The sequence below is a fragment of the Medicago truncatula genome, chromosome 7 (assembly GCF_003473485.1).
Source record: "Medicago truncatula cultivar Jemalong A17 chromosome 7, MtrunA17r5.0-ANR, whole genome shotgun sequence".
Taxonomy (NCBI): Eukaryota; Viridiplantae; Streptophyta; class Magnoliopsida; order Fabales; family Fabaceae; genus Medicago; species Medicago truncatula.
In genome coordinates this window covers 19417243-19442133 of record NC_053048.1, presented here as the reverse complement: position 1 = coordinate 19442133, position 24891 = coordinate 19417243, and the positions used below count along the sequence as shown (strand labels likewise).

At 35.6% G+C, this 24891-nt stretch overlaps 1 protein-coding gene across 1 annotated transcript; it reads right to left on the bottom strand.

Annotated features, from left to right (window-relative positions):
* Window positions 1–2006: 2006 nt before the first annotated feature.
* Window positions 2007–2516, bottom strand: LOC112418095 (uncharacterized mitochondrial protein AtMg00860-like). Its single transcript, XM_024774313.2, has 2 exons — window positions 2291–2516; window positions 2007–2215 (listed from the first exon to the last, which is right to left on the bottom strand). The coding sequence occupies exons 1-2, from the start codon at window positions 2514–2516 to the stop codon at window positions 2007–2009; spliced, it is 435 nt and encodes a 144-aa protein (XP_024630081.2).
* Window positions 2517–24891: the final 22375 nt, after the last annotated feature.

The following is a 24891-nucleotide window of genomic DNA, read 5'->3' as shown; positions in this document are numbered from 1 at the left end:
ACAAGGCATTCTGTAATACTAGTGCTCGCGAGGCGAGAGCCTCTGCTCGCCATGGCGAGTTCAGTCAGATTCTCCAAAGTTCCATTCTAAGTATTTCCAGGTTCAATCTCATCCTACATTCTTTCCTAATCAATATTAGACATGTTCAGGCACTCAAGGCATCTAAGGTTCAATTCAAAAGTCAAAATCACGAAATCTTGCATGCTCTCTGGTCAAGCTCGCGAGGCGAGTTCAACTGCTCGCTATGGCGAGCTGCAACGTGCAACTCGCGAGACGAGGAAAGGTTGCTCGCGTGGCGAGCGATGAAGTTCATCCCTCGCCGTGGCGAGAATCATAGCTCGGGAGGCGAGCGATGAATGTCGCTACAGGCAGAAGTGCAGTTTTGCCTAAAAATCATCAACTCTCATGGTTTTAAGCCTAATCTCGATTCCATAATTCATCATAAACATTATCTAAGGTCTAGGGACAATTTCTACATCAATCTAACAACTTTTCACTGTTTAATCATCCATTCTACCAATTTGACCTAGTTTCCAAATCCTCTTAAATTCATTCTAATTCATGTTAAATGTAACCGTTAATTCACAAACTTAATAGAATTGCAAAGTTAGTCTCACCCTTACCTTAAAGAATGAAAATCGCAGCCTCTAGGTCTTCTCCCTCTTCTCTTGGCTTTTTCTCCCTTTTCTCCAAAAACAGTCGTACGTTATGTTTTTTCTAAACTAGGTCTCTCCTATTTATATAAATCTTTAACCTACTTATTTTTCTCTTATATCCAAATCTTAATATTCTATTCTAATATATTTCTATAACAAATAACAAATATATCTTTAAAACAAATCATATATATTTCTACAACAAATCGTGTGTATTTCTACAACAAATAACATATATTTCTACAACAAATCATGTGTATTTCTACAACAAATTATATATTTCTAAACCAAATAACATATATATTTCTAAATCAAATAACATATATATTTCTAAATAACATATATATATTTCTAAATCAAATAACATATATATTTCTAAATAACATATATATATTTCTAAATCAAAAAACATATATATTTCTAAATCAAATAGCATATATATTATACTAATAAATACCAACATATAATATAACAAAATATCACTCATCAAAATAAATCATATAAATCACACAAATCATATAAGTATATTCTAATCTCATTAAAATAATCAAATAATTAAAGAGGGCGTTACATAAAGCCTATTTCGCTGCCTTTACAATCTTTGTCTAAATTCACTTGTTCGAATATCAAAACTCCACTTTCGTTTTATGAATTGATATTTGAGATGATTGACGAACAATTATCAAACCCTCCACTTTCGTTTCAACAGTTTGATAATGGTTAATCTATGTTAAAGCGGTGAATTTAGATTAGAGATTAAGGTTACATAAGATTAAGGTTTAAAGCTTGGTTTGATTAGGATTATGTCATTACACTTATCCAACAATCCCAAGACAAGAGAAGTCTACTCACTAATGTTCATCGTAGACATGGAGAAGAAGAGAGAAAGCATAAAAGTAAATAACAAGAAAGTAAAGGAAAAGAAAAGAAATTTTATTAGAAAGACAATTGTCACATATTGAATTCCAAGAAAAGATGAATATTTGTGATGGCTAGCTACTTTATTTATAGTTTACGTTCGACTTAAAATCTAAGCAATCACTAGAATGTTCCACAAGTAAACTAAAACAGAGTAGCTTAAAATCTAAGCAAAAGCAGCAAAAGTAGTTCTGGAGGGTGGCACGGCCGTGCCAAGTTTCTGACTTGAGGGAGATATATTTTTGTCTCCGAATCTTCGTATTTTCGTACCGAATCAGCTCCAAAACCCCTTTCTTTTGCTCCAAGACTCAATCCATCAAATATTCGTTCCTAAAATATAACAATATGCAATTGTAGTAAAATAGCTCAAAAAGGAAATAATATTAAGATAAAATAAACTTAAATCTAAATAAAACGAAACTAAATATTATATTAAAATAGATACTTTATTGACGCATCACTCGACACATAAGCCACATCCTGACGATTCTGCATCAACACACCACCAAGTCCAATCTTAGAAGCATCACAATACACAACAAATGATTCCTTCAGATTCGGCAAAATCAACACTGGCACTGAAGCCAACCTCTTCTTCAACTCTTGGAAACTCTTCTCGCACTTAGCATCCCAAACATGCGCTTGTCATTTCCGACTCAACTACATCAATGGCAACGCCAACTTAGAGAATCCTTCAATAAACCTCCGATAATAACCTGTCAACCCAAGAAAGCTTCTAATCTCAAATACAGACTTCGGCGATTTCCACTGCAACACTGCATCAACCTTCGACGGATCCACCGCAATACCACCCTTCGAAATCACAAGACGAAGAAAACTTACTTCTCCTTCAGTGAAGAAAACATCATCCAACTCAAAATCAACAGGAACCTTAACACAAACCACAACCAACTGAGCCTCTGCAGCCAAAGATATTTCCATTGCCATCCCCAACACACTGGAAGCAACTTGCTACTCCCCCACTACGCTCAAACCCACCTAAAGAACGAAACAACACGACAAGTACCGATAGTACTCCCGTACATGTCGCATACAAAAGGGAAAACCAACCGGATTTGGTCTAGACAAGACCGACCATGGCTCTCATACCAACTTGTAACACCCTACTTATATTAAAGCGATAAAACACGCGAATAATACAAATATTCAAGAAATAGATTTCACATCTCCAAAAATTCTCTAACAATGCATAACAAAATTTCTCAAAACGCCGCAACGGATATATAGCATAAATCTCCAAAATAGCCATGTCATAAACTAATAAATACATCACCAAATAAAATCTCCACTCCCGACATATGGGTAAAATCTCAACAACGTAATCAATCTAGAATAACATAAAGACTGATCCTAGATTAGAGCCTAAACAAAACTCCAAAAACATATAACGGAGGTAGCTTCCGCTATCCTCAAGAACTCACCAAGCAAGCAACAAGCAACAAACTATTTCTGCACGCCGTCTACCCATTCATACAAATAGTTAGGCGGTCCACCACATACCACTAGGGGTTAGCTTCACATCATCATAATCAAGCATAGACAAACATAAGCATTCAAGGATTCCTACATAACACATATACATCCTCAACATTCCGAGAATACTACAATCACATTTATATTATCTCAAGTGCAGCATCAACAATGTTATCATACTTCTATCATAAAACATCAAGCATATTCATACCTTAAATCATCATCAAGATTCATCACTTAACAACATCAATCAATATAAGACTTACTCACCTCATTCCTCATTTAGCATAATTAACTAAACAAATATAATTTATCATTCCAAAGTTACAAACAAGGAAATTATCGTCACCAAAAAGATCACCCAATCACATACATATAATTCAAACTTCATCATTTTATATGGTTTTAGTCCCTACAAATATGCCTCGTTTTGGTTTTAGTCCCTGCAAAATTTTTTCTTTCTGAAAATAGTCCCTCATGGGCTATATTTTCATAAACAAAAAATTTTGCAGGGACCAAAAACTACAAAATTGGTTCAGTTATAATGTGCCACGTATACAAATCATCACAAAAGTGGGGTCAGGGTCTATTTTTAAAAACAAAAAATTTTGCAGGGACGAAAAACAAATTTTTTTTTACAAGGACTCAAACCAAAACGAGGCATATTTGCAGGGACTAAAACCATATTTTAGCCAATAAACATCATCAAGTACACAATTCACCAAGTTCACCAATGCACATAAACATTTATGCATATATTCAACCAAATCACATAATTCACCATTCACAACATCCACCAAACATATAAGTAATTATGACTCATGCCAAATTATGTTATGCGCCTAGACACGACTCCTAAATGCATGTGGTGCCATTCTTCTCCAAGGTCGTCACCTCATGATGCAAACATAGAAATAACATAGGAGCACGAATTTCACCAATTAAATTCATAATAATCACGTTCTACAATTAACCACTTATGAAATTAAGTAGAAAAGAGATTACTACTTAATGATTATCAATGAACACTATCCTCCCTTACCTCAATTGAGCACAAACCTAGCCTTAGCTTCACCTTAGCTCCTTGAATCTCTACCCCCTTCTGGATCTTCAAGCTTTCCTCTTCTAACCTTTTTTCTCTTCCTCTAGCTCTTTCTCTCTCTACCTCTCTCAACAACTTATGAAATGAATGTTAAACCGTATTTTCTCTAAAGACTAGAGTTTATATAGGCTCTACACAATTGGGCTTAACCCTTAAAATGTCTTAATGGGCTCAAAGCTCACATTCACTAATTCCCAAAGTTTATACTCACTTACGGTTAAAAATAACGAATAGTTACCGGTTCTTAACTAATTACCACACCCCACTAATAACTTAGTAAAAATAATGGTTCTCGCTAAAAACACTAAAAATAATCCTCACAGTGAAATTACTAATTTACCCTTGCTCACACAATGACAAAAATACCCCCAAGTCCAAAATGACTAAAATACCTTTCTAACACCGAATTCTACTAATCCCAACCAAAATACACGCAGCGGCAATTAATCATATACAAGTACATAAAAACTCATATAAAAATGAATTGAAATAAATTTAACAAAAATCGGATTGTTACACAATTAATCATACATAAACACATATAAGCACACAAAATAATTTAATAAAATAATTATAGCTAAAATCAGGTTGTTACATATATCATAGCAAAATTAATCATCATTCATCATCCCATCAAGTACACATAGTCATCTTCAAGTTATATAAACCATTAAAATCCAATGTCCGACTATTTCCTACATTTGTCAAAGTTCGTCTATTTTCACAATTTCAAAACATTTAATCCAATTCCAACCTAAGCTAGATGAAACCAATCATAAGTACTCAATTATACTTCAATGAAGTAAGTTTAGGTGTTTAGGGCCCTTTAGCATGCATTAAAACTGAAAAACAACAATAAATCAGACTTTTCCCGCACAGAGGGGTGTGCACGAGCGTGTTGCAGGGGCGCACGGTCGTGCCACCCAAGTCAAAAACTTTGGCACGGTTTGTGCCACCCTGTCAGGTGGGAAAACCTGATTTTTCGCGTTTTCATGCGTAAAATTCCGTTTTCAAAATCGTTTTCGATCCCATTCGCTTCAAATTCGTTCCAGACACTTTTTACAGCTTTAAGATCCAATGAGAAAGAGAGAAACTCCAATTTTTCTCTAAGTTTACATTCTTTTTCACTCATCGAAGAATGGTGGTTTAGGTCATTTTTTATCTAAATCTCCTCTCTGCATCTTTTTTCTCCTTTCTTTCAATCTAAATAAGTGATTTCCACACATATATATATATATATATATATATAAAGTGTTTTATTTTGTGTGATTTCGTCGTCTGAGTGCAATGATGTGTTGTTCGTCGTCTTGTGCGGCGTTGTTTGATTTCGCGTATTGTTGCGGTGTTCATTTGGTTCATATTGAAATGTTAACTTCAGTCAATCACATATTCAATCAATGATTTGGATGTCAATGTTGCAGATCCGGAAGCATGTGTATTCTGGTGATTTAGATTTTATCATATTATTTGTAGACATTTTGTTGTTACAAGCTATTAACTTGGATGTTGTGAGTTTGTTTGCAGATTCACCTTTTACATTTTTAGTGATGTTCATTAGGATGTATTCTACCAATTTGAATTAATGAATATTGTTTTTTTTTTTTCAAAAAAACTCCTCTGAAAAATGTCTTTTCTTTTTGTAGCAAACAAAGATTCTCGTGGGATTATAATTTTTTTTAACTAGTTTTTGGTATTTGTAACAGCCCGATTTTTCTAAGATTTATTTTAATTAATTTTCATGTGTTTGTATGTGCTTGTATGTGATTAATTTCCCTATGTGTATTTTAGTTGGGAATAGTGGAATTCGGTGTTAGAAGGGTATTTTAGTCATTTGAGCTCAAGGGTATTTTGGTCGTTTTGTGAGAAAGGGTAAATTAGTAATTTCACTGTGAGAATTATTTTTTAGTGTTTTAAGTGGGAATCATATTTTTACTAAGTTACTAGTGGGTTGTGTTAATTAATTAAGAGTCGTTAACTATTCGTTATTTTTAACTGTAAGTGAGTAGAAACTATGAATTAGTTAATGAGGACTTTGAACCCATTAAGACATTTGAGGGTTGAGCTCATTAGTGTAGAGCCTATATAAACTCATGTCGTAAGAGGAATTAGGTTTTTACATTCATTTCACAAACTTTTGAGAGAGGTAGAGAGAGAAAGAGCTAGAGAAGGAGAAAAATGGTTTTAAAAGAGAAGAGCTTGGAGAGCAAGGAGCAAAAGTGAAGCTAAGGCTAGGTTTGTGCTCAATTGAGGTAAGAGGGATAGTGTTCATTCATAATCTTTAATTTATAATCTATTTTCTACTTAAATTCATAAGTACTTAATTGTGAAAAGTGATTATTGTGAATTTAATTGGTGCAATTCGTACTCTTATTTTGATGCTATGTTTTGGTACGTGAATTTGATGATAATTAAGTTATTGATGTTGAATTTGCATGCCTAACTTATATAGGAATGGGTACTTTGTTGATTTTGGTTCAAAGTGGTAAATTGTGATATTGTGTTGTTGAATTATGAATGAATTCTTGATTGTGAGTTATGATTGTTGTTAAGTGTTGTTGATAATGTCATTTCATGAATTGGGTGTTGATAAGTTGAGTTGTTGTTGTTGATTGTGTTGTTTTTGAAAGAGGTGAATTGTTGTTATTGAAAACTTTGGTGTTTTAAGAAAATCGTTTTCAATTGTTTTCATAAGTTGTTTCAAGTGTCGAGAAATGAGTGTATTCGATGTGTTTGAGCCTTGGGTTAAGCCTTTCATAATTTTGGGAGAATTGGGGATCTAACTAAGTGTTTTTGGGCAAAAAATGGCGGGAACCCGTGGCTGAAACGCGCGAGAACGTGCGTTTTGCGGCGCTACGCCTGAGGTATGGCGCTAGGCACCCTAACAGGAACAACATTCATGTTGTTTCGCGTTCGGGTGCTTGGGGGCCGTCGTGTAGCGGTCCTATGCACTTGGTTAAGTATGTTCTTTTGCTGTTTTCATTAATATAATTACTGGAACATGTTTTGCTCGCTCAAACTTTAGATTTCTTAAATCATATGAAACTTGATTTGAGACGAATTCGGTTTTCGGAAATAATCAGAAAATGAACTTTTTTTGAACAAAGGTGATTGCATAGTTGGTCTACAGTTCATATGGACTTAGATGAAGCATGTAGGTTTGGTGCAAAGCCATAATCATGTGAAACTTTGTTTTTGGAGAAATGGTAGAATATACGGACTTAGGATTTTCTCAAATGAACTTGGGCGAAACTTAGAACTTTGACTTGATAGTTTGTAAATGGCCTATGTTCATGCTTATATTATCAATTATGATTGAATTGTAGGTTTTTGTAACACCCCGTTTTCCCAACATAAAAATTTCACATAAATAATCAGAGTTTTTCAACATAAACGAAATGTCACACTTCTTTTCTTAAAAATGATAAATGGAATAAATAACATAATATTTAATACTTCGCAACGGAATTTATTCAACATCTAAAACAGTCTTTGGCACGAAGGCCTCATCATAAAAATCTCATAAAATCCAATCAACAACTTATTCATGAAAATTCATAAAGTAATACGTAAGGAATAGAAAAGCAACAATAAAATCTCATCCCGTTACGTATCAGAGCACCTAAGACACACGTGAGGGATAAACCACTCACGACAGCAATCAACAGCAACTTATTCTCGATCACCTGCAAGTTACCCATACGAAGGGCAACATTCCCAAGCAGAAGGGGTGAGATTTCACAAATAATAATATTAAGCATATAATTCATCAATTATATTTAACAACATAAACATCATCAACATATCATAATAATAATTCTTCATTAAACACCTCATTAAAATATAACAACTTAGCAACTTATGGACAACAACTTATCAACTTAACGACTTGACTCGACAATGCAACTTCGACTTGACTATGCAACTTAATCCTCTTAATCATGCATGTGGTACCAATCCAGGGCATCAAGCCCTCAACTTATTTGAGCATAAATATACTCCCATGGCATCAAGCCCACAACTTAATTGAGCAAAGGCTCCAGGGCATCAAGCCCCCAACATGTTGAGCAAAGGCTTCAGGGCATCAAACCCCCAACTTTAATGAGTATGCATGGAATCAATCAACTTGTACAACTTAGACAACATCAACAACTTATGACTCCAATACTTTGGAACGACATCCTTCATCTTAGACCGACACATGCAGCTTATTAATATACAACAGCAACATAGGCAGCACATAAGTAATTCACAACATAACAATATCAATGATAAGAATTCACAACTTCAACATCATTCATTTTCCACATAAGGTATATAAATATTTCACAATGATCATCAACATTTATTCATCTCAATTTAGATTCTCAGAACAACAACAATATTATGAATAACTTCACTCCTACCCCAAGGTCCATCTCCGAACAACTCGTTCGACAAATATCACATAAACCCTAAACAAGGTAGTCTGTCTCAAAGGAGCTCGCGAGGCGAGGGACATTGCTCGCTATGGCGAGTTCAGGAAAATGGTTGTTCTCCTTGGCGAGTAAGCTGCTCGCCTTGGCGAACAAGAAACTAGGTGCTGTCGGGAACTTGACATTTTTCGCCCAAAAATCCCAATTTTAACTCCACCTTGTTCAATTTCAATCTAAAAACTTGTCTAATCATTCTTATACATATTCAGGCACTCAAAATCATCTAAAGCTCGACTTAAGGAGTTAAATCACAAAATCAGGTTGACTCACTGATCAACTCGCTATGGCGAGTGATCTTCTCGCTATGGCGAGTAGCAAAGTGCAACTTGCGAGGCGAAGGGAATTGCTCGCGAGGCGAGGATCATCCCTCGCCAGGGCGAGCGATGAATGTCTGCTCGGGCAGAATGCAGATTTTCACGAAAATGCACCTAATCACATGGTTCTAAGCTTAAAACTGATTCTAAAAATCATCCTATGGATTATCTAAGGTCTGTAAACACTTTCTACATCAATTCTACAAGTTTCCATCATCTAATCCTCAATTGATCACTTTAAACCTAATTTCAAATTCTCCAAAAAACTAAACCTACACATGTTAAATCTAATCATCAGAATCATAGGCTTAAGAAGATTGAATGTTAGTCTCACCCTTACCTTAACAAAATCGATCAGCAGCTCTCTCTTGGTTCTCTTCTCCTCTTGTTCTCCCTTTTCTCCAAAACTGGTTGTACGTGAAAATAATTCTAACCTATTTTCTCCTATTTATCTCTTCCCATCTATTTTATCTTATTTCCTCTTTTTCCCACAAAACTCACTAAATTCTCAAAACAACCCCTCATCTCAATATTTATTTTATTTTCAAATCTTATTCTATTAAATAATAAAATAAGCCACTTAATAATTCACAATACATCACATAATCATTTAAATCACATAAATCATCTAAATAGACTCTAAACTCTATAAAAATAATCAAATAATTAAAGAGGGCGTTACAGTTTTCATATTTAAATGAGATGTCTTGTTTTGAAAAATGTTGAAAGATTGTTTTTGTAAAATGATACGAATTTAGCGTCATTTTTTTTATTTCTTGGAATTGGTCGAGGATACTTATATGACTAAGCTACTATGAACATATGTGAGTAGTGCATGTGTTTTGTTGAGACAATTGAACATGTTTGCTTAGTTTTGGTTAAATTGTTTATATGTCGACTTCTTTGAAAATGATGTCTTTTGATGATAATTTAATAGTGATGACGTTGTCGATGTTGTTGATGTTGAATATACTAAATGTTGATTGTTGATGGTGAATTTTGTATATGCTTAATTGGATGTGATTGGTGGTGGATGCATGTATATATGTATATAGCCGTTGATTATAGCCGTTGAATTGTTGTGAACATATGCATGGTCGATTGAGTCATATGTTCATGCATCATATGTCGTGTCGGATGTAATATTCATATTGTCATTGACCGGATACTTGTATTCACGTTGCTATCAACACTCGTGCATAGTTAAACCTTTCTCTATTTAACGAACAGTTGTCTGCTTTCAGGTATCTACCACATTCAAAGACACAAAGTGTGAAAAAATTCTCATTCCACGCATGAAGCAGAATGCCATACAAGCGAATCCATGCCCCTCTCTGAAAAGGCAGCACCGTCTTCGTCCAACTAGTCAAATTAGAAAAAATCATATCAAAAAATGGTTTCGCTTCAGATACAACCGCTGACACATCCATGTCTGACAACGAATGGACAAATACTTTATCAGCACCAAGTGGAATAATATCAATGTCCATAAATCATGCATCCTACACTCTATTCTGAATTAGCGGTATTGACGCCCCGTCGATTACCGTACCAATCAAACCCCTAGATGCCCATGTAACATCCTCTTCACAGGATCTATTTTCCGCACCAAACTTGTATGTTCAGACACCTTGTCCGTGCTTGTGTTTCTTCCCACCTTCTCCTCTAGCCTTCCCGTTACACCCTCGCCCTCTCCTCCCTTCTTCTTCGAGCCTCTCACCCTCACCAAAACCGACCCAACCCTCACACCACCTGCATCACCCTCCAACAAACCCTCCTCCTTCTTTTTCCCCGTGTCGACCCAACCCTTTGTCCCTTCCTTTCTTTTTTCTCCCTCTGCCTCCTTCTTCCTCACCTTAACCTCTCCTCCTACACCCTCGCCCTCCCTCACCTCAACACCCCTCCTCTCTCCCTTCCTATCGAACCTAGCAAGCACAGCACGGACACGGTACTGACCAAAACAAATATTATTCAAAGCTTTCAACAGTTTGTCAACATTTCGCACCTTCGCATACCGAACAAAGCCATAAACTTCACCATTCCTATTCCTATTATTAGCCACAAATACATCCTCTAATATACCACAGACCTCAAAATCCTTACGCAAGAAAAATGTCGAAGCCTGTGGCGGAAAGTGAGTAATATAAAAAGTGACAAACCTTTTCAACGTGGATGCAGTATCATTGTTTCTGTTTGCTGATCAATGGCGCATAGCTGCTGTTTGTGAAATTGCACCATCTATGTTTCATTATTGTTTTGTTAATTATTTTCATTATGAATAATAATTAGTTTTATTATTGTTTGCTTATAGCTTATTTTTTAGATGTTATTTTAAATAGCGTTTGAGCTTATAACTTATCATTTTTTATTCCATTTTTATCCTTATCATTTTTATTAAAACCCACCTATATACTTATTACGTTTTCAATGGGCAAAATTACACAATTAGTCCCTTAACTTAATTTTAGGTAACATTTTCGTTCTTTTTTTTTTTGGTATCGATTTAGTCCTTTATGTTATAAAATAACAACATAGTTATCCTTTTTATGAAAAAAATAATCAAAAATTCCAAAAAAAAATTCATCAAGCTCATAGACAAACGGAAATCATCATTATACTAGCCAAGAAAATCAAATTTCATTGAAAAAATCTCATACAAAAATGATAAAATAGTGTCATTTTATAACATAAAGACCAACGTTACAAAAAAAGGTAAAGGACGAAAGTGTTACCTAAAATTAAGTTAAGGGACTAATTGTGTAATTTTGCCTTTTCAATGCTTTGCCTCTATTTGCTTAAAAAGGAAATTTGCTTTGCCTCTATTTTTTCTCCTACGTTTCCAGTTTCCATGCATATTAACGTTTTCAATTTTTAAATGTTTTGTACCATATATATATTCCTACGTTTCAATGTTTTTCTATGAATATTCCGATTTATTTTTAAGGTTCAAATGTGTGTTTAGTTGCTGAACTTTCGCACAGTTTTGGTATTGGTCCATGCACTTTTGGCTTTAGTCTTTCCGTTAAAAAAGAAAACAAAATTAACGGTGTGCCACATGGCCCAATTATGACACGCCACATGGCACACTGAAAGACAAAAAAAAATCTTTTTAATTTGAAAAAAAAAAATCAATTTTTAATTATTATTTTACTTAAAAATATCATTAGTCCCTACACTTTCATATTTTTTTTATATTAGTCCATGCACTTTGGTATTGATGCCTAAATTTTTTTTCTTTTTCTTAAAATAAATTTCAATGAAATTATTATGTTATAATTATTGTTTTGTTCATTATTTTTACTGAGAATAATCATAAAAAAAATAAAATCAAAAAAATATTTTTTAAAAAAATTAAGTTTTAATTGTATCACATTGCATATGAAAATTGTATTGTAGTAACACCGTGACAATTGATAAATAAAAATTAACAAAGTAGATGTAAATTAAATTGTCAAATCATAAGTTGCAATTTTTTTTTCAAAAAAAAAAATTTGAAAAAGATTAATATTTTATTTTTTTATGATTATTCTCGATAAAAATATGAACAAAACAATAATTAAAAACATAATAAATGCATTGAAAGTTTTTTTAAGGAAAAAAATTAATAAAATGTGCAAGGACTAATATAAAAAAATGTTGAAAGTGCAGGGACTAATGATATTTTTAAGTAAAAAAAAAAATAATTTTTTTTTATCTTTTAGTGTGCCACGTGGCGTGTCATGATTGGGCCACATGGCACACCGTTAGTTTTTTTTTTTAACGGAAGGACTAAAGCCAAAAGTTTTACAAAGTGTAGGGATCAATACCAAACAAAAAAAAACTCAGGGACCAAAGCCAAAACTAGGTGAAAGTGCAGGGACTAAACACATATTTAAACCTATTTTTAATGTTTACTTAAAACCTTTATGATTATTCTCAATAAAAATAATGAAAACACAATAATAAAACATAATAATTTCATTGTAAGTTAATTTTTTTTTAAAGTTCAGGGACCAATACCAAAGTGCAAGGATTAATATAAAAAAATGCCGAAAGTGCAGAGACTAAGTTAAAAAAATAATGAACAAAATAATAATTAAAAGGTTGATTTTTTTTTCTTGGCTTAAATATGCATTTCATCCCTGCAATTATAGGCCATTTGATTTTTCATCCCTGAGCTTACTAATCCTTCCATTTTGCCCCTATAAAAATTAATCATTTAAGATTTCGTCCCTCTCCCCACTTAATCACTACCACGTCACTAAGTCAGCAAATTAGGGGTTGTGTTGACAAAAATACCCTTGGCTCTCTTCTTTATCCAAAAATTCTTTTTTTCTTTAACCAAAAATTCTTCTTTTCTTCCTTCTTCCCTCTCTTCTTCTTCTTTATCTTCCTTCTTCCCTCTTCCCTCTCTTCTTCCCTGTCCAGAAATTCTTCTTTTCTTTAACCAAAAATTCTCCCTTTCATCTTCCTATCTTACAAGAACCTTAATTACACTTTAATCATTTCACCAATACAATAACTCTTAGAAAGGATCTTTCACACAATTCACTATCATGGTCTCTCACAAAACTTCACAGAATCGATTTGAGCTTCAATAAACTCACCGGTTCGTTTTATGCCGTACATGAAGAAGCTTGGCGACAGCCATCACCGGCGACGGAAACAACGCTGTCGTTCTCAATCGTTTTTGTTTCCGGGTTCGTTGGGTTTTCCAGCCACAACGTTTTTCCGGGTTCGTTCGTTTGATTTGGTGGTTAAGAGCATCACGACGGCGACGAAGCTGTGGTATTTGTTGACGGCGGCGGAGCTGTTGGATTTATTGCTGGCGGATTATAAACGAGCTCTATTGGAAGAGGAAAAGAATCGTAGCCATGGAAGGATTTGTTCTTGAAGATGAAGGTTTGGATTTTTTGTTTTTTACCCAAAATTTTCAGGAAAAGAATCGTAGCCAGAGAAGTGAAGTGAAGGAAGGAGGGAAGATTTTGAGAAGATGGACACAGGGGTATAATGGTCTTTTCGCAACTCATTTAACCAATAAACAGAGCCACGTCAGCTAATCAGTGATGTGGCAGTGATTAAGTGGGGAGAGGGACGAAATCTTAAATGATTAATTTTTATAGGGGCAAAATGGGAGGATTAGTAAGCTCAGGGATGAAAAATCAAATGGCCTATAATTGAAGGAATGAAATGCATATTTAAGTCTTTTTTTCTTTTAGTGTGCCACGTGGCATGTCATGATTGATCCACGTAGCACACCATTAGTTTTGGTTTTTTTTTTAACTGAGACTTACGGGGATGTATTGGATTTGGATTCTATGAGATTTTAAAAGACTTTTTAATTATGAAAAAGTCTTGTGGTATTCAATCAAGACTTTTTGCAACTTAAATTGTTTAATAAATTGGATTTTGTGGGATTTTGTAGTGTAATTTTAACAAGAAAAAGTCTTTCATGAAAAGATGAGATTTCTTAAGATTGTTTTTCTTTTAAAAGTTACTATCTCTTTCTCCCCCCCCCCCCCTCTCTCCCTCTCCCTCTCCCTCTCTCTCCCTCTCCCTCCCTCCCTATCTCCCTCCCTCCCTCCATCTCTCTCTCTCTCTCTCTCTCTCTCTCTCTCCCCCTCCCTATTCTCTCCTTTCTCTCTTCGTTTCTCTATCTCTCTCTCTCTCATCTCTTATCCCCCCTCTACAAAAATCGTGTTAACTCTGAGGTAAAATCGGTTTATGGTAAAATTGGAAGGTTTAACGAGTTTGACTGAGTTAATTAACACTCAGTAAACTCGTGTAACTCGACCGATTTGTAATGACTGACACAATATTTTTTTTTGAAAGATTTGTAAGTGCTGGCATAATTTTAAATATGTACAATTGAATTTTGTGGGAATAACATTTTTAACATATAAAAAATGTGTATTGAGAATAATGTGTTAGAGTGTTTTTTAGTCCCTTAAAATCTTATAAAATCCATAAAATTCTTAAAATTTGAAAATCATTAGTAAAAGAATTTTTTATTGGTTTTATTTTTCTTTATTCAAACGCTATAATTTATCTGTTCATTATTTTTATCATTCACGCTTGTAAGTTTGTTCTTTTTTCCCTAAAATTAATTGAATCCTTTGAAATTTTAAAATCACATAAAATCCTTTGAAATCCTTAAAAGTCAATGTGATAAATCTTTTAAAATCTTGAGTGTATAAAGTCGTTTACATAAAAAGTCTTTTAAAATCACACAGAATCAATACAATCTCACACAGTCTTTTAAAATCTTAAAGACTTTTTTTTATTAAAATAGTCTTTTAAAATCCTAATCCGTTATCACGATTTCGGGGTATAAAGTCATTAATTAGACTTGAACCTTTCAATCTTTGATATTCTCTATTTTTTCTTGGGAAGGGCAAAATTGAGAAAACCCTTAGAAATTCTAAGTTCGGGGATCGTTTTCGTTACGGGAAGGTGTTAGGCACCCGCAATGACTATAGTACTCTATAGGAACCGTTTTCCTAGTTTTATGTCTACGCTTTATTTTTAATGCTATTTATTAAAAAAGGAAGTTGTTTATGTTAAGAATGGGGGGAGGAGTGTATGGATTTTTATTTTATTGGACTTGGAGAGGTTTTGACCTCTTGCCTACATACCCTTTTAAGGGATCAAAATTTCATGTAGTTCTCTTTCAAAAATGTTTTTGTGTGTTTGATTGATTTTAAGTTTTGGAAAATGGTTTTGAAGAAGAGAAAGAGGCCGTAAAGGCATGAGAGAAAAAATGGTGAATAGTTGGTTCAATTATTATTAAAAAAAGGTCTAAGTTGGAATTAGAGTTCATTTGAGTTTGATTAAGAAAATAAAGGGAAAATTCAATGGAGTTTTGACTCCAAGGTTTGTTTGGAAAAATTTTCAAGTGATGGAATTTGCTTATTTTGGAAAATTGATATTTTTCTAAGTATCGCGTTTCCTAAGCATACATCTAAAGCGGTAAACATACAACGTGTGTGCGTGTCGGTGTTTGTGTCGGTGTACATCATTAGAGAGTCCATTGTCCTTTACATTTGCCCTAATTTACATTCTATGGTCTTGCAAGAAATTAAAAGGAAATTTAAACTACCTAAAATATTACATGACATTTTAACATAGAAATTAAAAGGTAAAAATGCCTAAACTATGAGAAATTGAGATGAAATGGTAGAATGCTTATGAGGTGAATGAAACAAGAAATAAAATGGTTAGTAAAATAAGGAGTAAAATGGTAAGAAAAGTAAGCAAAGAATTACGAGTCGAAACGGCAAAAGTGACAACAATAACCAAAATGTAAAAAATACACATTACTTGTAACAAAAGAAATTAACAAATCACATTAAAACAGTAAAACAATCACACAACCAGTAGCATATTCAACATGAAATTGCATATTAATCACTCATATCATGTCAAGACCTCATGAACAAATTATGGCAAGAAAATTCACAAGTTTAATAAAAAAAATGAACAAATCAACAAGAAAATATTACATATATTTTTATCATTTTTTAACATGTAAAAACATCACAAAAGTATTAAAAATACATCAAGAAACGTATAGGAATTTTTAGGAATTTTTTGCAAGAAAATTGGACAAGCAGGGGGTTCAGATAGCAAGAAACAGGGTGCAAATAGCATGAAATAAGAAAAAAATGCAGAAACAAACAAACTGGAAGCCCAAGCCCAAAACCCATGGATCCGGATACACAGGGAGCGTTGGATTGATCCAGGAAGCCAAACCCTAGATCTAAAGGCTCAGAATGAAGGGAAAGAACCAGAAATAAACCGGACCGGTTCAGTTGTTTATAAAAAGGCTTGGGGACCGGTTTTTTTCATTTCTTCCTCTCCTTTCTCTCTCTTCTCTCATTCTAGTGAGAGAAGCTCTCACTTCTCTCTTCTGTCATCCTCGCCGGATTCTGGAAATGAAGATGATCTTCATCTTCTCCGGTGAAGCTTGCTCAACCGGCGTGGTGGCCGGCCGCCCCAAGGGGGGCGGCGCCGCCGCCAGAGTTGAGCAAGTTTCTCCGATTTCGAAATTTTTTACATTTTTAGATATCCTTTTTTGTTCTGAACACGAATCTGGCACTGGATTTTGCATGCAAAGCTCGAAGCAACGTAGATCTGAAAATCTTTCTTTCGGTTTTCGAAAATTCTTTTAAGGTTTTTTTTTTAGTTTTTTTGAAAGAAACTCTTTGAAACTTGGGAGATCTACATTGATTCGTTCTTGTTATTGTTCTTGAGAAAGGAAAATGAAGATTCAAGTGTTACCTGTGATTTAAACGGAGATTTCGAACGAAAATCTTCGGAAAACTTCGATCTGATTCTGTTTCGTTGATTTCGTTCTTGAATCCGAAAATAAATCGGTTCTTCTCCTTCTTCACTGGTACCGATTCAATCCTTCTTCATCTTTTCTCTCTCCTCTCAAACTTCAAGTCTTCTTCGTGATCGTGCTTGAGTCAGTCACCAACAGTGATTGATTCGCACTTGTATTGCAAAGGAGTCGATTCAATGATGAAGATTCAGTGTTGAATCTCTGAGAATTGTGACGAATTTGCTTGAATTCTGTGTTGATTTTCGGTTCTGGAAAGTTAGGGTTTTTGTGAATGTTCTTGATGATTTTCTGTTTTGATCTAATTGAATAGAGAGAGAGAAACTGTGATTCTGTTTTTGGTGATGTGTCACTGATTCTGTGGATCTGTGCAGATTTGTGCAGTGAATGCACCTTTTATAGGCTGCCATGTGTGATTCTGGACCAATGAAATGGTGACATCTGTAAAATAAGAAACTTGAAGGACTAAACAGCAAATAAGAAAAAAGGACTAAAAAGCAAATTTAAAAAGTTTTGGACTAAAATGTAATTCTGGAAACTGTTTCAGGGACTAAAATGCAATTAAAAATAAAATGAATTAAAATTGGTAATTTGACCAAATGTAAAGTGAAACCTAAAATTGTAACACCCCGTTTTCCCAATATACAAATTTCTTAAACATTTATCAGAGTAAAAACCATAAACGGGATATCACATAGAAACGTAATTCCAAAAACAGTTAAATAATAATTTAACTTTCACATAATATCTTAACATAGCAGCGGAATATTAGTTAGGAAATCATAAATCAGTTTGGCACGTAGGCCCCATCAAAACAATTCATATCATAATCCATAACATGATAAAAATAACATATTAATCACGTAAGAGAATGAAGCATGTATAACATTAAACCTCATCCCGTTACGTATCAGAGCGACCTAGACGACACAGAGAAGGCAAGGCCACTCACGACGGCAACTGCACACTAAGCACGATCACCTGCAAGTTACCCATACGAAGGGCAACATTTTCAAGCAGAAGGGGTGAGATTTCATAACAAAATAACATTAACCAATGTAATTGCGAATCATAAATTAACATCATAATCATTTCTTTAACAACATTACATAATTGCTAAACAGTTATCACGTAATCATATATCCAGTTATTATGAACAACATAACATAATCTGATAAACACTTATCACGTAATCACATATTCAATCATTATCAAAAAGGCATCTTAATCATGACAATGTGACAATGCTCTTAGACTCCTTATATGCATGTGGTACCAATCATCATCATAAGTATTAATATACTTTAATCGTGCGGAGGACAAAGCTCCTATAAAACGTGCGGAGGACAAAGCTCCTAATAAACGTGGTGAGGACTAAGCTCAATGATATGCTATGCATGGACTCTTAACAACAAAACACCGTAATCAACATATCAACATGCATCCAATAATATGGAGCTAAACTTCATCATATACCATATGCACTTAGTTAAATAACGGAAGCAGCATAAACAAGTCACATAACAAGATGATATCATCATATAAATAGCAAATCATTTGCATCATAATTAACTTTCATATCTTACATGATTGTACAATACATTAATCATGCTCAATTAACGACAACATGTCTTAAAAGGCTTTACAGATTTCATTAAACGTCATCATTAGGTTTCATTACCAATTAGGGGTTCACTCTTGATCAACACGTGCGACACAGATCGCACAAACACTCAAGCAACTACATTCTGGTTGTGCTCGCGAGGCGAGAGTTCTTACTCGCCATGGCGAGTACCACTCATCTCCCAAACTAGTGTTGTTCTGGGTTCAATCTGATCCTACATTCATTCCTAATCAATACTAGGTATGTTCAGGCACTCAAAGACACTCAAGGTCCAACTAAAAAGTCGAAAACACAAAATCTAACATGCTCTCTGCCTAAGCTCGCGAGGCGAGGAAGGGTTGTTCGTCGTGGCGAGCGATACCAGAATCACTCGCGAGGCGAAGGGAAAGGGCTCGCGTGGCGAGCGATGAAGTTCATCACTCGCGAGGCGAGGATCATCCCTCGCTAAGGCGAGCGATGAACAGAAGCTCGGGCAGAATACGGGTTTTCTCGAAAATCCATCAAATAACATGGTTCAAAGCCTAATTTTGATTCCATAATCCATCCTAAACATGTTCTAAGGTTATAGGACGGTTTCTACATCAATCTAATCAAGTATTTACCGTTTGATCATCAATTTTTAGGGTTTTGACCTAATTCCAAAACTTTTCTAAATCAATCCTAACTTTGTCAATTAATCATCAGAATTACAACAATCAACGTTATTGAATTATTAGTCTCACCCTTACCTGGTTATAAAGAAATCGCAGCCCTCTCTATGCTCTTCTCCCTTCTAAGCTTTTTCTCCCTTTTCCAAAAGTTTTCACGTACAATGAGTTTCTAAAATATTAGGTCTTCTCCTATTTCTATCTCTTCTTAATTACTTATCTTATCTCACTTTCTCCCCCAAAACTATCTAAAATATCAAAACAGCCCTCAACTAAATATTTTATATTATTTTCAAATCTTTATTCTATTTAACAATAAAATAAATCCCTTAATCTTATCAAATCTTCCAAAACTCATAACTTATCACGTCATCAATCAAATCACCAAAATCGTCGCAAATCATCAAAACATATCAAAATCATGCATATATTATATAATTATAATATAATCACCTAAACTCGATTAAATAAACGATTAAACGAAAGTGGGCGTTACAACTCTCCCCCACTTAAAAGATTTTCGTCCTCGAAAATTTACCTCAAGCAAACAACTCTGGATAAGACTCCAGCATCTTACTCTCAAGCTCCCACGTCAAGCTTTCACCAGTCGCTCCCGTCCAAACGACTCTCACGAGAGGTATCTCCTTGCCTCTCAACGTCTTCACTTTACGATCATCAATCCTCACCGGTAAAGTCTCTACCGTAAGGTTGTCTCTAACTTGCACATCGTCACTTTGGATTACATGAGATGGATCCGGAACATACTTTCGAAGTTGCGACACATGGAAAACATTGTGCAAATTCGAAAGATGCGGCGGTAAACCCACACGGTAAGCCACCGTTCCAACTCTTTCCAATATCTGATATGGACCAATGAACTTCGGGGTCAACTTCTTTGACTTCAAAGCACGTCCTACACCAGTCATAGGAGTGACTCTCAAAAATATGTGGTCTCCTTCCTGAAACTCAAGATCTTTTCTGCGCTTATCATGGTAACTCTTTTGTCGACTCTGCGACGCTTTCATTTTCTCTTGAATCATCTGAACTTTCTCAGTAGTCTGCTGAACAATCTCTGGTCCTAAGGCCACTCTTTCACCTGACTCAAACCAGCACAACGGAGTTCTGCATCTCCGACCATATAAAGCCTCGAAAGGTGCCATTCCAATACTTGAATGATAACTATTATTGTATGTGAACTCGATCAACGGAAGATGACTATCCCAAGTTCCTCCTTGCTCAAGAACACAAATTCTCAACAAATCCTCTAGCGACTGAATTGTCCTCTCCGACTGACCATCTGTTTGCGGATGATACGCCGAACTCAACCTCAACTTCGAACCCAAAGCCTCTTGCAAACTTTTCCAAAATCTAGAAGTAAATCTTGGATCTCTATCTAACACAATGCTCGAAGGAACACCATGCAACCTCACGATCTCCTTGATATAAATCTCTGCCAACTGGGCAACAGGGAAACTAATATTGATCGGTAGAAAATGAGCCGACTTCGTCAACCTATCAACAATAACCCGAATTGCGTCGTTCCCTTTAGGAGTATTCGGCAAACTTGTCACAAAATCCACGGATATACTATCCCATTTCCATTCTGGCACATCTAAAGGTACCATCATTCCAGCAGGTTTCTGATGCTCAACTTTCGACTTCTGACAAACTAATCAGGAGTACACAAATTGTGCCACATCTCGTTTCAAACCAGACCACCAGAAAATCTTCTTTAAATCATGATACATCTTCATAGCTCCCGGGTGAATACTCAAGCTACTTCTATGACTCTCCTCAAGAATCATCTTCTTAATCTCTTCATTGTCTGGAATACAAATTCTTCCTCGGAATCTCAACACACCTTGATCATCGATTTTAAAATCACTATCTTCAGTCCGATCTCTAGCAACCAACAAGTCCACAAACTTTACATCAACTTTCTGTGCTTCCTTGATACTTTTCAGAAATTCACTATCAATCTTCAGCATACCCAATCTCACACTCTGAGGTGACCATTCGCAAACCAAACTCATATCTCTAAACTGTTCAAGCAATTCGAACTCTCTGACCATCATAGCGGACATATGCAATGTCTTCCTTCTCAAGGCATCTGCAACAACATTAGCTTTACCTGGATGATAATTCAAACCAAAGTCATAATCTTTCAACAATTCAAGCCATCTTCGCTGTCTCATATTCAATTCCTTCTGATCGAATAAATACTTCAAACTCTTGTGATCACTAAACACCTCAAATCTCGAACCATACAAGTAATGTCTCCATATCTTCAATACAAAGACTACGGCCGCCAACTCGAGATCATGCGTAGGATAATTCTTCTCATGAATTCTCAACTGTCTTGAAGCATAAGCTACCACTTTACCTTCTTGCATAAGCACACCTCCTAAACCCAATTTGGACGCATCACAATATACCACAAAAGTTTCATCAGACTTCGGCAAAATCAAAACTGGAGCAGTCGTCACACGCTTCTTCAATTCACTAAAACTGTTCTCACAATGGACGTCCCACACAAAATCTTTACCTTTACAAGTCAACTGCGTTAGCGGAAGAGCTAACTTAGAAAACCCTTCAATAAACCTTCTATAGTAACCAGCTAAACCCAAGAAACTTCTAATCTCAGTAACTAACTTAGGAGTCTCCCACTGTGATACCGCTTCAACTTTAGACGGATCCACTGCAATACCATCACCAGAAATAACATGGCCAAGAAAACTCACTTCTTTCAACCAGAATTCACACTTAGACAATTTAGCATAAAGTTTCTTCTCTTTCAACACTTGCAAAACAATCTTCAGATGCTCAGCATGTTCTTCTTCAGTCTTGGAGTAAATCAAAATGTCGTCGATAAACACAACCACAAATCGATCCAAAAATGCATGGAAGATGCGATTCATATACTCCATAAACACTCCAGGTGCATTGGTAACACCAAAAGGCATAACTTTATATTCATAGTGACCATAACGCGTCCTGAAAGCCGTCTTCTGCATATCTTCATCTTTCACTTTAATCTGGTGATAACCTGACCTCAAATCAATCTTGCTGAAAACACGTGCACCCACTAACTGATCCATCAAGTCATCAATTCTCGGAAGTGGATACCTATTCTTGATAGTTACCTTGTTCAACTGTCGATAATCAATACATGGCCTCATAATACCATCTTTCTTCTTTACTAACAAAACCGGCGCTCCCCAAGGTGAAACACTTGGTCTAACAAATTTCTTCTCAAGCAAATCTTCCAACTGTTTCTTCAATTCAGATAACTCCGAAGCAGACATACGATAAGGTGCCATCGACATCGGCTTCGTTCCAGGAACAAGATCAATAGAAAACTCAACTTCTCTCTCTGGAGGCACATCAGGAATCTCATCTGGAAAAACTTCAGGAAATTCACACACAACTTGTAGCTTATCAATCACTGCTTGATTCTCAATAGATAAGGTAGCCATTAACGAAAACATCAAGATACTATCGCGTTCCAGTTGCTTCAGCTGCTTAGTAGATAAAAACTCTGCACCACTTTCCTCTTCGACGGAAGAGAAATGCACTGACTTGCTAAAACAATTAATAAGAACGTGGTTGTACTCTAACCAGTTCATACCCATAATCACATCCATACCGCTCAAAGGTAGACAAACTAACTCCATTTCAAAATCACGACCAAACATAGACAAAGGACATTTCAAACATACGAGAGAAGTAGTCACCGAACCCTTAGCTGGAGTTTCGACAACCAACTCTCCATTCAAATCAGACAAATCAAGACCCAAAGCAGAAACACAATCGAAAGCAATAAAGCAATGCGTAGCACCAGTATCAATAATAGCAACTAAAGGAGTATTATTAATATAGCAAGTACCTCTGATCAAGCGATCCTCGTTCTCTGTTTGAGTACCAGTCAAAGCAAAGACTCTACCAGTACTCGGCGCCCTCTTAGGCTGAGTACACTGTGAACTAATGTGACCCTCTCCATTGCAGTTAAAACACACAATGTCCGTACGATTGCAATCAGCTACAATATGACCTTTCTTGCCACACCAGACACACTTCTTGATTTCCTCAGGGCAGACATTGCTTTTGTGGCCTTTCCTACCACAATTGAAACACATAATCTCTGAAGCATCCTTCTTCTTAGGCCGCCTATCATCGACCATCCTCTGTTTCCCTTTATCAACAGGGGCACTATATGGCTTAGGACAACTCTGCTGTCCCTTGCCCTTCCTCTCGTTCACAATCTTATAGTGAGCTTTGGTATCTTCCTCATAGATCCTACAGCTATTAACCGAATCCGGAAAAACTCAAAGCTGTTGGTATCCAATCGCCCTCTTGATGTCGGGCCTCAAACCATTCTCGAACTTGATGCATTTCGAGAACTCAGCATTTTCAGCAAAATAGTGCGGGTAGAACTTCGCCAGCTCCACGAACTTGGCAGCATAATCTATCACAGACATATTTCCTTGCTTCAACTCAAGGAACTCGATCTCCTTCTTCCCGCGAACATCTTCCGGAAAGTATCTTCTCAGGAACTCTCTCCTGAAAACAGCCCAAGTCACAACAGCTCCTTCTTGTCCAAGGGTAGGTAGAAGACCAACCCACCAATCATCAGCTTCCTCAGCTAGCTGATGAGTACCAAACCGCACTTTCTGATCTTCAGTGCACTGCATAACACGGAAAATCCTCTCAATCTCTTTAAGCCACGTCTGGGCTCCATCGAGGTCATAACGTCCTTTGAAAGTTGGAGGGTTCTTCTTCATGAAAGTCTCCAACATCCTAGCTTCAGCATTCGCACCAGCATTCACGTTAGGTTGTTGTCCCACAGCTTGGGCAACAGCTTGTAGAGCAGCAGCTAACGCAGCATCGTTTCTTCCAGCCATTTTTGATATTCTACAAAAGTAGCAACAACAAAATAAGATAGTAATATAAATATTACTAAGACTCGACACGACTCTTCTAATTGACCGGACGGACCAACCTGCTCTGATACCAATTGTAACACCCCGTTTTCCCAATATACAAATTTCTTAAACATTTATCAGAGTAAAAACCATAAACGGGATATCACATAGAAACGTAATTCCAAAAACAGTTAAATAATAATTTAACTTTCACATAATATCTTAACATAGCAGCGGAATATTAGTTCGGAAATCATAAATCAGTTTGGCACGTAGGCCCAATCAAAACAATTCATATCGTAATCCATAACATGATAAAAATAACATATTAATCACGTAAGAGAATGAAGCATGTATAACATTAAACCCCATCCCGTTACGTATCAGAGCGACCTAGACGACACAGAGAAGGCAAGGCCACT